At 51.6% G+C, this 18,374-nt stretch overlaps 1 protein-coding gene across 1 annotated transcript in view; it reads left to right on the plus strand.

Moving 5' to 3' along the window:
- Positions 1–18,374, plus strand: part of vegfd (vascular endothelial growth factor D) — a 149,761-nt gene that overhangs the window by 112,459 nt on the left and 18,928 nt on the right. Inside the window, exon 2 of the mRNA XM_067992418.1 lies at positions 7,058–7,136. Coding sequence (XP_067848519.1) covers positions 7,058–7,136 — 79 coding nt within the window. The remainder of the gene's footprint in view (positions 1–7,057; positions 7,137–18,374) is intronic.

The raw sequence follows: 18,374 nt of genomic DNA on the forward strand, positions 1-18,374 counted from the left end.
TGTGGGATGTTCACCTGCTGTCTGTGTTCATTGTGCGATGTTCACCTGCAGTCTGCGTTCATTGTGGGATGTTCACCTGCTGTCTGTGTTCATTGTGCGATGTTCACCTGCAGTCTGTGTTCATTGTGCGATGTTCACCTGCAGTCTGCGTTCATTGTGGGATGTTCACCTGCTGTCTGTGTTCATTGTGCGATGTTCACCTGCAGTCTGCGTTCATTGTGCGATGTTCACCTGCAGTCTGCGTTCATTGTGCGATGTTCACCTGCAGTCTGCGTTCATTGTGGGATGTTCACCTGCAGTCTGCGTTCATTGTGCGATGTTCACCTGCAGTCTGCGTTCATTGTGCGATGTTCACCTGCTGTCTGTGTTCATTGTGGGATGTTCACCTGCAGTCTGCGTTCCTTGTGTGATGTTCACCTGCAGTCTGCGTTCCTTGTGTGATGTTCACCTGCAGTCTGCGTTCCTTGTGTGATGTTCACCTGCAGTCTGCGTTCATTGTGACTGCCAGGTGGTGAGACTGTTCTTCGATCTGTGTCTTCTTTTCATATTGATTTTCTACCAATAGGACGTAGGATTGGGGAGGGTCATTCTTCTTGTCCAATCACTCCCTGTTGCTATGCCTCAATCATTCACATACTTCAATCATTGACAGTTTAGGCTTTGACCATGTGACCGGTGTCCCTTTGATGTGGAAAATACCATGTCTCGAACCATGGATTGCAAAAGGCCCCTTTACTATCTCTACTTATGGCCTTTCATGTTGAGATAGCCCCTTACATTTCCATGCCCAGACATTCTTAATGGTCCTGTCGTCTCCAATTTTGATTGCTACAATGGCTTCAAATCCATTCCTTAAATCATTTGACCATTTTTCAAAATCATTCATAGGATGTGGGCGTCGCTGGCGAGGCCGGCATTTATTGCCCATCCCTAATTGCCCTTGAGAAGGTGGTGGTGAGCCGCCTTCTTGAACCGCTGCAGTCCGTGTGTTGAAGGTTCTCCCACAATGCTGTTAGGAAGGGAGTTCCAGGATTTTGACCCAGTGACGATGAAGGAACGGCGATATATTTCCAAGTCGGGACGGTGTGTGACTTGGAGGGGAACGTGCAGGTGGTGTTGTTCCCATGTACCTGCTGCTCTTGTCCTTCTAGATGGTAGAGGTCGCGGGTTTGGGAGGTGCTGTCGAAGAAGCCTTGGCGAGTTGCTGCAGTGCATCCTGTGGATGGTACACACTGCAGCCACTGTGCGCCGGTGGTGAAGGGGGTGAATGTTTAGGGTGGTGGATGGGGTGCCAATCAAGTGGGCTGCTTTGTCCTGGATGGTGTTAAGCTTCTTGAATGTTGTTGGAGCTGCACTCAACCAAGCAAGTGGAGAGTATTCCAACAAACTCCTGACCTGTGCCTTGTAGATGGTGGAAAGGCTTTGGGGAGTCAGGAGGTGAGTCATTCGCCGCAGAATACCCAGTCTCTGACCTGCTCTTGTAGCCACAGTATTTATATGGCTGGTCCAGTTAAGTTTCTGGTCAATGGTGACCCCCAGGCTGTTGATGGTGGGGGATTCGGCGACGGTAATGCAGTTGAATGTCAAGGGGAGGTGGTTCGACTCTCTCTTGTTGGAGATGGTCATTGCCTGGCACTTGTCTGACGCGAATGTTACTTGCCACTTATCAGCCCAAGCCTGGATGTTGTCCAGGTCTTGCTGCATGCAGGCTCGGACTGCTTCATTATCTGAGGGGTTGCGAATGGAACTGAACACTGTGCTATCATCAGCAAACATCCCCATTTTTGACCTTTTGATGGAGGGAAGGTCATTGATGAAGCAGCTGAAGATGGTTGGGCCTAGGACACTGCCCTGAGGAACTCCTGCAGCAATGTCCTGGGGCTGAGATGATTGGCTTCCAACAACCACTACCATCTTCCTTTGTGCTCGGTATGACTCCAGCCACTGGAGAGTTTTCCCCCTGATTCCCATTGACTTCAATTTTACTAGGGCTCCTTGGTGCCACACTCGGTCAAATGCTACCTTGATGTCAAGGGCAGTCACTCTCACCTCACCTCTGGAATTCAGCTCTTTTGTCCATGTTTGGACCAAGGCTGTAATGAGGTCTGGAGCCGAGTGGTCCTGGCGGAACCCAAACTGAGCATCAGTCAGCAGGTTATTGGTGAGTAAGTGCCGCTTGATAGCACTGTCGACACCTTCCATCACTTTGCTGATGATTGAGAGTAGACTGATGGGGCGGTAATTGGCCGGATTGGATTTGTTCTGCTTTTTGTGGACAGGACATACCTGGGCAATTTTCCACATTGTCAGGTAGATGCCAGTGTTGTAGCTGTGCTGGAACAGCTTGGCTAGAGGCGCGGCTAGTTCTGGAGCACAAGTCTTCAGCACTACAGCTGGGATGTTGTCGGGGCCCATAGCCTTTGCTGTATCCAGTGCACTCAGCCGTTTGTTGATATCTCGTGGAGTGAATTGAATTGGCTGAAGACTGGCTTCTGTGATGGTGGGGATATCGGGAGGAGGCCGAGATGGATCATCCACTCGGCACTTCTGGCTGAAGATGGTTGCAAACGCTCAGCCTTTTCTTTTGCACTCACATGCTGGACTCCGCCATCATTGAGGATGGGGATGTTTGCAGAGCCTCCTCCTCCCGTTAGTTGTTTAATTGTCCACCACCATTCACGACTGGATGTGGCAGGACTGCAGAGCTTTGATCTTTGATCGCTTAGCTCTGTCGATAGCATGTTGCTTCCACTGTTTAGCATGCATGTAGTCCTGAGTTGTAGCTTCACCAGTTTGGCACCTCATTTTTAGGTACGCCTGGTGCTGCTCCTGGCATGCTCTTCTACACTCCTCATTGAACCAGGGTTGATCCCCTGGCTTGTTGGTAATGGTAGAGTGAGGAATATGCCAGGCCATGAGGTTGCAGATTGTGCTGGAATATAATTCTGCTGCTGCTGATGGCCCACAGCGCCTCATGGATGCCCAGTTTTGAGCTGCTACATCTGTTCTGAATCTATCCCATTTAGCACGGTGGTAGTGCCACACAACACGTTGGATGGTGTCCTCAGTGTGAAGACGGGACCTCATCTCTACTTTCCTGCCCGATCCCCATATCCCTTGATTCCCCTAAAGTCCAAAAATCTATCAATCTCAGCCTTCAATATGTTTAATAACCCAGCATCCACAGCCCTCTGGGGTGGAGAATTCCAAAGATTCACAACTCTCTGAGTGAAGAAATTCCTCCTCATCTCAGTTCTAAATGACCGACCCCTTATCCTGAGACTATGTCCCCTAGTTCTAGACTCTCCAACCAGGGGAGACAACCTCTCAGCATCTACCCTGTCGAGCCCCCTCAGAATTTTATATGTTTCAATGAGATCACCTCTCATTCTCCTAAACTCCAGAGAGTATAGGCCCATTCTACTCAATCTCCCCTCATAGGACAACCCTCTCATCCCAGGAATCAATCTCGTGAACCTTCATTGCACCGCCTCTGAGGCAAATATATACTTCCTCAGCTAAGGAGACCAAAACTGTACACAGTACTCCAGGTGAGGTCTCACCAAAGTCCAGTACAATTGTAGTAAGACTTCCTTACTCTTGTACTCCAACCCCCTTGCAATAAAGGCCAACATGCCATTTGCTTTCCTAATTGCTTGCTGTACCTGCATGTTAACTTTTGGTGTTCCTTGTACGAGGGCACCCAAATTTCTCTGAACACCAATGTTTAATAGTTTCTCACCATTTAAAAAATATTCTGTTTGTCGATTCTTCCGACCAAAGTGAATAACCTCACATTTCCCCACATTATACTCCATCTGCCACCTTCTTGCCCACTCACTTAACCTGTCTATATCCCTTTGCAGACTCTTTGTGCCCTCCTCACAGCTTACTTTCCCACCTAGCTTTGTATCGTCAGCAAACTTGGATATATTACACTCGGTCCCTTCATCTAAGTCATTAATATAGATTGTAAATAGCTGAGGCCCAAGCACTGATCCTTGTGGCACCCCACTAGTTATATCCTGCCAACCCGAGAATGACCCGTTTATCCTACTCTCTGTTTTCTGTCCATTAACCAATCCTCTATCCAATTTAATATATTACCCCCAAACCCATGAGCCCTTATCTTGTGTAACAACCTTTTATGTGGCACCTTACCGAATGCCTTTTAAAAATCCAAATATACCACATCCACTGGTTCCCCTTTATCTACCCTGCTAGTTACATCCTCAAATTTGTCAAGCACGATTTCCCTTTCATAAAACCATGTTGACTCTGCCAAATCATATTATGATTTTCTAAGTGCCCTGTTACCACTTCCTTAATAATGGAGTCCAGCATTTTCCCGATGACTGATGTCAGGATAACTGGCCTGTAGTTCCCTGTTTTCTCTCTCCCTCCTTTCTTGAATAACGGGGTTACATTTTCTACCTTCCAATCCACAGGGACCATTCTAGAATCCTGGGAATTCTGGAAGATCACAACCAATGCATCCACTATCTCTGCAGCCACCTCTTTTAGAACCCTAGGATGTCGGTCATCAGGTCCAGGGGATTTATCGGCTTTTAGTCCCATTAGTTTCTCCAATACTTTTCTCTACTGATATTAATTACTTTAAGCTCCTCATTCTCATTGGCCCCTTGGTTCCCCACTATTTCTGGTATGTTTTTTGTGTCTTCTACTGTGAAGACAGATACAAAATATTTGATTAATATCTCTGCCATTTCCTGATTCCCCATTATAATTTCTCCTGTCTCAGCCTCCAAGGACCCACGTTTACTTTTGCTGCTCTCTTCCTTTTTACATACTTGTAGAAGCTCTTACAATCTGTTTTTATATTTCTTGCTAGTTTACTTTCATATTCTATTTTCTCCCTTTTTATCAATTTTTTGGTCGTCCTTTGCTGGTTTCTAAAACTCTCCCAATCCTCAGGCTTACTGCTCTTCTTGGCAAAATTATAGGCCTCTTCTTTTAATCTAATGCTTTTTTTAACTTCTTTATTTAGCCACAGATGGATCACTTTTCCTGTGGAGTTTTTATTTCTCAATGGAATGTATATTGTCGCCAACTCACTCCTCATACTTATGAAATTGGCTTTATTTAAATTTAAGACTCTAGTTTCTGACTTAAGTACGTCACTCTCAAACTCAATGTGAAATTGTGTCATGTAATGATCACTCTGCCCCAGAGGATCCTTTACTGTGAGATTACTAATTAACCCTGTCTCACAACACAAGACAAGATCTAAAATAGCCTGTTCCCTGGTTGGTTCCATGATTTATTGTTCCAGGAAACTGTCTCGAATGCATTCCATGAACTTGTCCTCCAGACTACTTTTGCCAATTTGATTTGTCCAGTCTATATGTAGATTGATGTCCCCCATGATTACTGCATTATCTTTGTTACAAGTTCCTATTATTTCACGGTTAATACTCTGTCCAACGGTATTGCTACTGTTAGGGGGTCTATAAACTACTCCCACCAGTGTTTTCTGTCCCTTGTTATTTCTTATCTCCAGTCAGACTGATTCTATTTCCTGATCGTCTGAGCCAAGATTCTTTCTCACCACTCTCCTGATCTCATCCTTTATTATCAGGGCAACACCCACTCCTGTTCCATTCTGCCTGTCTTTTCTAAATGTCATGTACCCTGGAATATTTAGTTCCCAACATTGGTCACTTTGCAACCATGTCTCTGTAAAGGCTATTTGATTAAACCCATTTATCTCTATTTGTGCCACTAATTCATCTATCTTGTCACGAATGCTCCGTACATTCAGATAAAGAGCCTTTAATTTTGACTTTTTACCATTTTTTCCTGCTTTGACCTTATTCGCTGATGCTCTATTATTGGTAAACTCTCTGTCCCTTCCTGCCACACTCTCCTGATCTTTACCCAAATCACTACACTGTTCTGTTGCCTTGACTTTTCTCATTAGATTCCTAAATTTCCCCTCACCTGACCCCCCTCCCGGCCCTTATTAGTTTAAAGCCCTATCTACAGCCCTAGTTACTCGATTCACCAGGACCCTGGTCCGAGCCCGGAGTAAGTGGAGCCCGTCCCAATGGACCAGCTCCCTCTGTCCCCAGTACTGGTGCCAGTGCCCCATGAATCGAAACCCCTGCTCCCCACACCACTCTTCCAGCCACGCATTTAATCATCTAATTTCTTTGTCCCTGTGCCAATTTGCAAGTGGCTCAAGTAGTAATCCAGAGATATTATCTTTGAGGTTCTGCTTTTTAATTTGGACCCGAGCTCCTCAAACTCCCTCAGCAGAATCTCATTCCTAGTTCTACCTATGTCGTTGGTTCCTACATGGACCATGACAACTGGATCCTCCCCCTCCTGCTTCAAGTTCTTCTCCAGTCGTGAGGAGATGTTCCTAACCCTGGCACCAGGCAGGTAATACAGCCTTCAGGACTCTCGCTCATGGCTGCAGAGAACACTATCAATCCCCCTGACAATACTATCCCCTATCACGAACACATTCCTTTTTATTCCCCCCACTTGAATGGCCTCCAGTACCACGGTGCAGTGGTCAGTTTGCCCATCCTTCCTGCAGTCTTTGTTCTCATCCACACAGGTCGCAAGTACCTCGTACCTGATGGACAAGGTCAAAGGCTGAGGCTCCTACATCCTGGGTCCCCCAGACCTGCCTGACTCTCAGTCACACCCTCCTGTCCCTGACCACTGAACAAATCTAAACCATTACCTAACCTAAGAGGTGTGACTGCCTCCTGGAACAAAGTGTTCAGGTAACTCTCCCCCTCCCTGATGTATCACAATGTCTGCACCTCGGACCCCAGCTGAACGACTCTGAGCCGAGGTTCCTCGAGTTGCAGACACTTACTGCAGATGTGGTTCCTGGGGATCTCGCTGGTCTCCACAAACTCCACATTGTGCAGTGACGACACATCACCTGCACTGCCACCACTTGACAGACCAGAATTTATTTATTTACTTTATTTCAGTTTTTAATCACTCGCTATTCCTAGTTTTATTAATTAATTATTTTATCGAGCTCATTGAATAAAGCTCTTTGTTTCTTTCTCAGTTTGGGGAGAGGTTTAACTGTCACCAGCCAATCACCGACCTGCTGTCCTGTGACGTCACTCTTTCAATTTCTGCTTGTGGTGAGTTGACTCCAACACCGGCCCCGGCCCCGCCCCCGGCCCCGCCCCCTGCCCCCGGCCCCGCCCCCGGCCCCGCCCCCGGCCCCGCCCCTGCCCCCGGCCCCGCCCCCTGCCCCCGGCCCCGCCCCCTGCCCCACCCCTGCCCCCGGCCCCGCCCCCGGCCCCGCCCCCGGCCCCGCCCCTGCCCCCGGCCCTGCCACCGGCCCCGCCCCTGCCCCCGGCCCTGCCACCGGCCCCGCCCCTGCCCCCGGCCCTGCCACCGGCCCCGCCCCTGCCCCTGGCCCCGCCCCCTGCCACCGGCCCCGTGCCTGCCCCCGGCCCCGCCCCTGCCCCCGGCCCTGCCACCGCCCCCGCCCCTGCCCCCTGCCCCGCCCCTGCACCCGGCCCCGTGCCTGCCCCCTGCCCCGCCCCCTGCCCCCGGCCCCGTGCCTGCCCCCGGCCCTGCCACCGGCCCCGTGCCTGCCCCCGGCCCCGCCCCTGCCCCCGGCCCTGCCCCCGGCCCCGCCCCTGCCCCCGGCCCTGCCACCGGCCCCGCCCCTGCCCCCGGCCCCGCCCCCTGCCCCCGTGCCTGCCCCCGGCCCCGCCCCTGCCCCCGGCCCCGCCCCCTGGCCCCAGCCCCAGCCCTGCCACCGGACCCGCCCCCTGCCCCGGCCCCGCCCCTGCCCCAGCCCCGCCCCCGGCCCCACCCCTGCCCCCTGCCCCGGCCCCGCCCCTGCCCCCGGCCCCGCCTCCTGGCCCCGCCACCGGACCCGCCCCCTGCCCCGGCCCCACCCCTGCCCCAGCCCCGCCCCCGGCCCCACCCCCGCCCCCGGCCCCACCCCTGCCCCCGCCCCCGGCCCCGCCCCTGCCCCCGGCCCCGCCCCCTGGCCCCGCCACCGGACCCGCCCCCTGCCCCGGCCCCGCCCCGGCCCTGCCCCCGGCACGCGCCTGGCCCCTCCCTACCACCACGGCCCAGCCCCTGCCCCCGGCCCCGCCCCCGCGGCCCCGCACCCTCCCCAGGCCCCGCCCCCGCCCTTGCCCCGCCCCGGCCCCGCCATCTGCCCTGCCCCTGCCCCCGGCCCCGCCCTGACCCCGGCCCCGGCCCCGCCCCCTGCCAAGACCTACTACCCAGGCCTCGCCCCCGCACCCGCCCCCGGCCCCGCCCCCTGCACATGGCCCCGCCCCCTGCCCCCGGCCCCGCCCCCTGGCCCCAGCCCCGCCCCTGCCCCGCCCCCTGCCCAGCCCTACTACCCTGGCCCCGCCCCCGCCCCCGGCCCCGCCCCCTGCACATGGCCCCGCTCCCTGCCCCCGGCCCTGCCCCCCGCCCCCGGCCCCGCCCCCTGCCCCGGCCCCGCACCCTGCCCCCGGCACCGCCCCTTCTCCGGCCCCGCCCCGGCCCCACTCTACTACACTGGCCCCGCCCCCTGATCCCACCCACCTTGCCCCTGCTCCCGGCCCCGCCCCCCTGCCCCGCCCCTGCCCCATGCCCCGCCCCTGGCCCCACCCTACTGCCCCCGCCCCCCTGCCCCGCCCCGCCCCGCTCTGGCCCCGCCCCACCATACTACCCCGCCCCCGGCCCCACCCTACTACCCCGGCACCGCCCCTTTCCCCTGGCCCCGCCCCCGGCCACGCCCTCCTACCCCGGCCCCGCCCCTGGCCCCACCCCACTACCCCGGCACGCCCCCGGCACCCCCCTGCACACGGCCCCATCCCCGGCCCCACCCTACTGCCCCGCCCCGGGCCCCGGCCCCGCCCCCAGCCGCACCCTACTACCCCGGCCCCGCCCCTGCCCCCGCCCCCGCCCCGGCCACGCCCCACTACTCCGGCCCCGCCCCCGGCCCCACCCTACTACCCCAGCCCCGCCCCTGACCCCGGCCCCGCACCCCGGCCCCGCCCTACTACCCCGGCCCCACCCCTGGCCCCGCCCCTGGCCCCACCCTACTACCCCGGCCCCCCCTGCCCCCGGCCCCGCCCCCACCCTACTACCCCGGCCCGACCCCCGCCCCCTGGCCCCGGCCCCGCCCCCTGCCCCCGGCCCCACCCGACTACCCCCGGTCTGGATGGGACGCATCCTCGGTTGATAAGGGAAGTAAGGGTGGAAATTGCGGAGGTACTGGCCATAATTTTCCAAACATCCTTAGATACGGGGGGTGGTGCCTGAGGATTGGAGAATTGCAAAAAAGGGTGTAAGGATAAACCCAGCAACTGCAGGCCAGTCAGTTTAACCTCAGTGGTGGGGAAACTTTTAGAAACGATAATCCGGGACAAAATTAACAGTCACTTGGACAAGTGTGGATTAATTAAGGAAAGTCAGCACGGATTTGTTAAAGGCAAATCATGTTTAACTAATTGATTGAGTTTTTTGATGAGGTAACAGAGAGGGTCGATGAGGGCAATGCAGTTGATGTTGTGCATATGGACTTTTTTTTAATATTCGTTCATGGGATGTGGGCGTCGCTGGCGAGGCCAGCATTTATTGCCCATCCCTAATTGCCCTTGAGAAGGTGGTGGTGAGCCGCCTTCTTGAACCGCTGCAGTCCGTGTGGTGAAGGTTCTCCCACAATGCTGTTAGGAAGGGAGTTCCAGGATTTTGACCCAGCGACGATGAAGGAACGGCGATATATTTCCAAGTCGGGATGGTGTGTGACTTGGAGGGGAACGTGCAGGTGGTGTTGTTCCCATGTGTCTGCTGCCCTTGTCCTTCTAGGTGGTAGAGGTCGCGGGTTTGGGAGGTGCTGTCGAAGAAGCCTTGGCGAGTTGCTGCAGTGCATCCTGTGGATGGTACACACTGCAGCCACAGTGCGCCGGTGGTGAAGGGAGTGAATGTTTAGGGTGGTGGATGGGGTGCCAATCAAGCGGGCTGCTTTGTCCAGGATGGTGTCGAGCTTCTTGAGTGTTGTTGGAGCTGCACTCATCCAAGCAAGTGGAGAGTATTCCATCACACTCCTGACTTGTGCCTTGTAGATGGTGGAAAGGCTTTGTGGAGTCAGGAGGTGAGTCACTCGCCGCAGAATACCCAGCCTCTGATCTGCTCTTGTAGCCACAGTATTTATATGGCTGGTCCAGTTAAGTTTCTGGTCAATGGTGACCCCCAGGATGTTGATGGTGGGGGATTCGGCGATGGTAATGCCGTTGAATGTCAAGAGGAGGTGGTTAGACTCTCTCGTGTTGGAGATGGTCATTGCCTGGCACTTGTCTGACGCGAATGTTACTTGCCACTTATCAGCCCAAGCCTGGATGTTGTCCAGGTCTTGCTGCATGTGGGCTCGGACTGCTTAATTATCTGAGGGGTTGCGAATGGAACTGAACACTGTGCAGTCATCAGTGAACATCCCCATTTCTGACCTTATGATGGAGGGAAGGTCATTGATGAAGCAGCTGAAGATGGTTGGGCCTAGGACACTGCCCTGAGGAACTCCTGCAGCAATGCCCTGGGGCTGAGATGATTGGCCTCCAACAACCACTACCATCTTCCTTTGTGCTAGGTATGACTCCAGCCACTGGAGAGTTTTCCCCCTGATTCCCATTGACTTCAATTTTACTAGGGCTCCTTGGTGCCACACTCAGTCAAATGCTGCCTTGACGTCAAGGGCAGTAACTCTCACCTCACCTCTGGAATTCAGCTCTTTTGTCCATGTTTGGACCAAGGCTGTAATGGGGTCTGGAGCCGAGTGAACCTGGCGGAGCACAAACTGAGCATCGGTGAGCAGGTTATTGGTGAGTAAGTGCCGCTTGATAGCACTGTCGACGACACCTTCCATCACTTTGCTGATGATTGAGAGTAGACTGATGGGACGGTAATTGGCCGGATTGGATTTGTCCTGCTTTTTGAGGACAGGACATACCTGGGCAATTTTCCACATTGTCGGGTAGGTGCCAGTGTTGTAGCTGTACTGGAACAGCTTGGCTCGAGGTGCAGCTAGTTCTGGAGCACAAGCCTTCAGCACTACAGCTGGGATGTTGTCGGGCCCCATAGCCTTTGCTGTATCCAGTGCACTCAGCCATTTCTTGATATCATGTGGAGTGAATTGAATTGGCTGAAGACTGGCTTCTGTGATGGTGGGGATATCGGGAGGAGGCTGAGATGGATCATCCACTCGGCACTTCTGGCTGAAGGTGGTTGCAAATGCTTCCGCCTTGTCTTTTGCACTCACGTGGAACCTTCCACTCATTCACCTGACGAAGGGGATAATCTCCGAAAGCTTGTGATTTTAAAATAAAATTGTTGGACTATAACCTGGTGTTGTAAGATTCCTTACATTTGTCCACCCCGGTCCATCACCGGCATCTCCACATCACAGTTTTGAGCTGCTGGATCTGTTCTGAATCTATCCCATTTAGCACGGTGGTAGTGCCACACAACACGTTGGATGGTGTCCTCAGTGCGAAGACGGGACTTCATCTCCACGAGGACTGTGCGGTGGTCACTCTTACCAATACTGTCATGGACAGATGCATTTGCGACAGGTAGATTGGTAGATTGGACGAAGTCAAGTAAGTTTTTCCCTCGTGTTGGTTCGCTCACCACCTGCCGCAGGCCCAGTCTAGCAGTTATGTCCTTCAGGACTCGGCCAGCTCGGTCAGTAGTGGTGCTACCGAGCCACTCTTGGTGATGGACATTGAAGTCCCCCACCCAGAGTACATTTTGTGCCCTTGCTACCCTCAGTGCTTCCTCCATGTGGTGCTCAACATGGAGGAGGACTGATTCATCAGCTGAGGGAGGACGGTAGGTGGTAATCAGCAGGAGGTTTCCTTGTCCATGTTTGAACTGATGCCATGAGATTTGATAGGGTCCAGAGTCAATGTTGAGGACTCCCAGGGCCACTCCCTCCTGTATATCACTGTACCGCCACCTCTGGTGGGTCTGTCTTGCCTGTGGGACAGGACATAACCAGGGATGGTGATGGAAGAGTCTGGGACGTTGGCTGAAAGGAATGATTCTGTGAGTATGGCTATGTCAGGCTGTTGCTTGACTAGTCTGTGGGACAGCTCTCCCAATTTTGGCACAAGTCCCCAGATGTTAGTAAGGAGGACCTTGCAGGGTCGACTGGGCTTGGTTTGCCGTTGTCGTGTCCGGTGCCTAGTGGTCCGATGCCGGGTGGTCCGTCCGGTTTTATTCTTATTATGACTTTTCGTAGCGAGATTTTACAACTGAGTGGCTTGCTAGGCCATTTCAGAGGGCGATTAAGAATCAACCACATTGCTATGGGTCTGGAGTCACATATAGGCCAGACCGGGTAAGGACGGCAGGTTTCCTTCCCTAAAGGACATTAGTGTTTGATAAAGTGTCACATAATAGGCTTGTCATCAAAGTTGAAGCCCATGGAATAAAAGGGGCAGTGGCAGCATGGATAGGAAATTGGCTCAGTGACAGGAAACAGAGAGTAGTGGTGAACGGTTGTTTTTCGGACTGGAGGGAGGTGTACAGTGGTGTTCCCCAGGGGTCGGTGCTGGGACCACTGCTTTTCTTGTTATATATTAATGACACAAAACTTGGAAGTGTAGTGAACAGTGAGGAGGATAGTGATAGACTTCAAGAGGACATAGGACACATGGCAGATGAAATTTAATGCAGAAAAGTGCAAAGAGATACCTTTTGGTAGAAAGAACGAGGAAAGGCAATATAAACTAGAGGCCATGAACAGAGAGATCTGGGGGTATATGTGCACAAATCATTGAAGGTGGCAGGGCAGGTTGAGAAAGCAGTTAAAAAAGCATATGGGGTCCTGGGCTTTATAAATAGAGGCACAGAGTACAAAAGTATGGAAGTTATGATGAACCTTTATTAAACACTGGTTTGACCACAACTGTAGTATTGTGTCCAATTCTGGGCACCGCACTTTAGGAAAGATATGAAGGCTTTAGAGAGGGTGCAGAAGATTCCAGGGATGAGGGACTTCAGTTACGAGGATAGACTGGGGTTGTTCTCCTGAGAGCAGAGAAGGTTGAGAGGAGGTTTGATAGCGGTATTTAAAATCATGAAACGTCTAGACAGAGAGAAACTGTTCCTATTGGCAGAAGGGTCAAGAACCAGAGGACATAGATTTAAGGTGATTGGCAAAAGAACCAAAGGTGACATGAGGGAAATCTTTTTTACCCAGCGAGTGGTTATGATCTGGAATGCACTGCCCGAGGGGGTGGTGGAGGCAGATTCAATCATGGCCTTCAAAAGGGAACTGGATAAGTACTTGAAAGGAAAAAATTTGCAGGGCTACGGGGAAAGGGCGGGGGAGTGGGACGAGCTGGATTGCTCTTGCCGAGAGCCGGCACGGACTCGATGGGCCGTTTGGCCTCCTTACGTGCTGTAACCTTTCTATAATTCTATGATTCTAACCTACAAGGCTACGGACCAAGAGCTGGATTGTGGGATTGGGCTGGATAGTTCTTTTTCAGCACAGAAACGATGGGCCAAATGGCCACCTTCTGTGCTGTAAATATCTATAATTCTACCCCTGTTACTGGGCCCTCTCTCACCATGTCTACCCCTGTTACTGGGCCCTCTCTCACCATGTCTACCCCTGTTACTGGGCCCTCTCTCACCATGTCTACCCCTGTTACTGGGCCCTCTCTCACCATGTCTACCCCTGTTACTGGGCCCTCTCTCACCATGTCTACCCCTGTTACTGGGCCCTCTCTCACCATGTCTACCTGTTACTGGGCCCTCTCTCACCATGTCTACCCCTGTTACTGGGCCCTCTCTCACCATGTCTACCCCTGTTACTGGGCCCTCTCTCACCATGTCTACCTGTTACTGGGCCCTCTCTCACCATGTCTACCCCTGTTACTGGGCCCTCTCTCACCATGTCTACCCCTGTTACTGGGCCCTCTCTCACCATGTCTACCCCTGTTACTGGGCCCTCTCTCACCATGTCTACCCCTGTTACTGGGTCCTCTCTCACCATGTCTACCCCTGTTACTGGGTCCTCTCTCACCATGTCTACCCCTGTTACTGGGTCCTCTCTCACCATGTCTACCCCAGTTCATAGAATCATAGAATGGTTGCAGCACAAAAGGGGGCCATTCAGCCCATCGTGCCCGTGTCGGCTCTTTGTAAGAGCAATCCAGTTAATCGCACTCTCCCGCTCTTTCCCCGTAGTCCTGCAAATTTTTTCCCTTCAAGTATTTATCAAACTCCTTTTTGAAAGCCACGATTGACCCTGCCTCCATCGCACTTTCAGGCAGCGCATTCCAGATCATAACCACTCGCTGTGTAAAAAAATTGTCTTCAAGTCGACTTTGGTTCTTTTGCCAATCACCTTAAATCTGTGTTCTCTGGTTCTCGATCCTTCCACCAATGAGAACAGTTTCTCTTTATTTACTTTATCTAAACCCTTCATGATTTTGAACACCTCTATCAAATCTCCTCTTAACCTTCTCTGTTCCAAGGAGAACAATCCCAGCTTCTCCAGTCTATCCACATAACTAAAGTCCCTCATACCTGGAATCATTCTAGTAAATCTTTTCTGCACCCTCTCTAAGGCCTTCACATCCTTCCTAAAGTGTGGTGCCCAGAACTGGACACAATACTCCAGTTGTGGCCGAACCAGTGTTTTATAAAGGTTCAACTTAACTTCCTTGCTTTTGTTACTCTATGCCTCTATTTATAAAGCCCAGGATCCCGTATGCTTTTTCAACCAATTTCTCAACTGTCCTGCCACCTTCAACGACCTGTGTACATACACCCCCAGATCTCTCTGTTCTGCGCCCCTTTTAGAATTGTACCCTTTAGTTTATACTGCCTCTCCTCGTTCTTCCTACCAAAATGTATCACTTCACGCTTCTCTGCGTTAAATCACATCTGCCATGTGTCCGCCCATGCCACCAGCCTGTCTATATCCTCTTGAAGTCTATCACTATCCTCCTCACTGTTCACTACACTTCCAAGTTTTGTGTCATCTGCAAATTGGGAAATTGTGCCCTGTACACCCAAGTCCAAGTGATTAAGAGTCTATGATTCTATGATATGATCTGTTGCTGCACTGTCCCCATGTGTGTACGTGTACTAGTGCACTGAGATCTTTCTGTACTGCTTCTCTCTGATGTACTACTGGAAGAAACAGGCATGGAGTCACCCGAGAGGGCTCCTGAAGACCTTCCTGTAATCCTGCTAGCTTCCCATCCCAACATGTTGTCCACCCAGATGGTCCTGTCTGCTTGCTAGAAATAGCCTGCTCCATCCAGACAACAGTGCAACCTCATACACTGTTTGCTTGTCTCCTCACCATGTAATCTCTCGGGAGAGGGAAAATAACAAAGAAAAATCCTGCGGCCAATTCAGGAAAATGTCCGGGAACTTTCTCTCCAATTCCCTAAGATAGGTGAGATTCAGAACACTACGGTAGCCCATAAGTCCTCAGAAAATTAGCAAGTTACCTTCCAGAGCTGGAAACATTCTCCTCTCTCAGAAACTTGTTGTGTTCGATTTGAAAGGGCTCCTTACCCACCGCACCTGTCAGCAGCTTGTTTCAGAGGGCTTATCGAGAGAAAAATCAAGAGGAAAGTGGTCTCCAGCACTTGGGCCACAGCAGCTTTTGCCAAGATTTGACAGCAAGACCCTTACCTATTCCTCCCAGCTAGGGAAAGATGTGCATTGGAGGGAGAGCTAGGAAAAAGAGCGAGAACATATAAAATAATATCTGCAGAACTTTAAAACACGAATTAGCCTTTCATGGTGGAAACATATAAAATCGACACAAACTTCACAACCAACCCAGGCAGGTTAGTTACCTGTTCAGACCTCATCCCTTTTCAACCGCCTGCAATCTTAACCTCCAGGGTTCTGCAGGTGACTGAGTGTCTGCCTGAAGCAAGTGACGGCCTCATGAATTTATGCAAATCGGGGCTTATTACATCAAGTGGACCCTGATTGCCCTTGAACCTGGGCCTAAGGCTTTCCCGCCAGGTGAAAAGAGGCAGGCAGCTCTCGGGAAGGACAAAGAAGCCAAGATGGTAAGTCAGAAACTTTCCTTTGCAAGGCTTGATGGAGCAGGAATGCTCCTCCAGGCCCCACAAGGAAAGTCATGGCCTCTGCTGCACCAAACTCTCCTCCTTCCCTTCTGTGAGACTCTCACGAAGCCCCCTCCTTACCACTTACCTAGAAATCGGAAGCTGGCATGCGGCCGCCCGAGCTTCACCCACCAGCAGCGACTCGGTGCCCGGTTCCCTCTCACCACTCAGTATAGGCGGGAAGTGAGGCCCAGTGAGTGGACTGACAGCCTTTAAACAAGGCCCAGTGAGTGGACTGACAGCCTTTAAACAGGGCCTACTGAGTGGACTGACAGCCTTTAAACAAGGCCCAGTGAGTGGACTGACAGCCTTTAAACAGGGCCCAGTGAGTGGACTGACAGCCTTTAAACAGGGCCCAGTGAGTGGACTGACAGCTTTTAAACAAGGCCCATTGAGTGGACTGACAGCCTTTAAACAAGGCCCACTGAGTGGACTGACAGCCTTTAAACAAGGCCCAGTGAGTGGACTGACAGCCTTTAAACAGGGCCCAGTGAGTGGACTGACAGCCTTTAAACAAGGCCCATTGAGTGGACTGACAGCCTTTAAACGAGGCCCAGTGAGTGGACTGACAGCCTTTAAACAAGGCCCAGTGAGTGGACTGACAGCCTTTAAACAGGGCCCAGTGAGTGGACTGACAGCCTTTAAACAAGGCCCAGTGAGTGGACTGACAGCCTTTAAACAAGGCCCAGTGAGTGGACTGACAGCTTTTAAACAAGGCCCATTGAGTGGACTGACAGCCTTTAAACAAGGCCCAGTGAGTGGACTGACAGCCTTTAAACAAGGCCCAGTGAGTGGACTGACAGCCTTTAAACGGGGCCCATTGAGTGGACTGACAGCCTTTAAACGGGGCCCATTGAGTGGACTGACAGCCTCCACATTTATTGTGCCAGCCATTGGGATTTCCAGGCATTTTTGTCACCCAGACAAAGTTTGAAAATGTTGAAATATACTCTAACTATTAGCAACCTCTGTAATTGCTGCTCGCATTTTTCAGTTCAGTATGTAGCCCCACCCATCTAAGTTTACCATCACCCCTGATTACTTTGTAACATTCACACTCATGCTGGAGTCCTCCTGACCATCTACTGAAAGTTACCTAAAGGAAATTGCTTTGAGATTAAAGCTGGGGAGATTGCAAGAAATGAGTTTCGGAAAATCAGTCTTTGAAGCCGACTGTGATCAATGACTTTATTCAATATGAAAGATACCTTTTGATGACCTTAGACTCGGAGGGAAAGGATTGATTATAGCTCTTTGCCCAGCCAGAGAAATATATTTGGCAGCTTGTTGCCAGCTCAACAGTTCCACTTGTTCCATTAATGTAGAAATGAACATATGAGGAGTCCGAACCCAACATTTAAATTTTGTGTTGCAGACTCTTGTCCAGGTTCCTTGTTATTGAAAGAGTTAGTGAAGCATTGTATTTTTTATTATTTGGTGAACTGAGAAGTTGTAAGTTAAATATTATAATCCAGTGGAAACCAGGTCAACTATTGCTACTATTTAATTTTTACTTTTGTAATAGATCTTATTTGTCACACAATCTAGTAGAATTAGACAGAATGTACAGCACAGAAACAGGCCATTCGGCCCAACTGGTCTATGCCGACATTTATGCTCCACACGAGCCTCCTCCCATCCCCCTTCCTCTCACCCTATCACCATATCCTTCTATTCCTTTCTCCCTCATGTGCTTCCCCTTAAATGTATCTATGCTATTTGCCTCAACCATTCCTTGTGGTAGTGAGTTCCACATTCTTATCACTCTTTGGGTAAGGAAGTTTCTCCTGAATTCCCTATTAGATTTATTAGTGATGATCTTATATTTATGGCCCCTAGTTTTGGACTCCCCACAGGTGGAATAATCTTCTCTACGTCTACCCTATCAAACCATTTCATTATCTTAAAGATCTCTATCAGGTCACCCCGCAGCCTTCTCGTTTCTAGAGAAAAGAGCCCCAGCCTGTTCAGCCTTTCCTGATAAGTATAACCTCTCAGTTCTGGTATCATTCTTGTAAATCTTTTTTGCACCTTCTCCAATGCCTCTATATCCTTTCTATAATATGGAGACCAGAACTGTGCACAGTACTCCAAGTGTGGTCCAACCAAGGTTCTATACAACTTTAACATAACTTCTCTGCTTTTCAATTCTATGTAAGGAGTCTTACAACACCAGGTTATAGTCCAACAGCTTTATTTGAAATCACAAGCTTTCGGAGCTTTCCTCCTTCGTCAGGTGAGTGTAGGATTCCA

This window comes from Heptranchias perlo, chromosome 11, assembly GCF_035084215.1.
Source record: "Heptranchias perlo isolate sHepPer1 chromosome 11, sHepPer1.hap1, whole genome shotgun sequence".
In the NCBI taxonomy this organism is placed as follows: Eukaryota; Metazoa; Chordata; class Chondrichthyes; order Hexanchiformes; family Hexanchidae; genus Heptranchias; species Heptranchias perlo.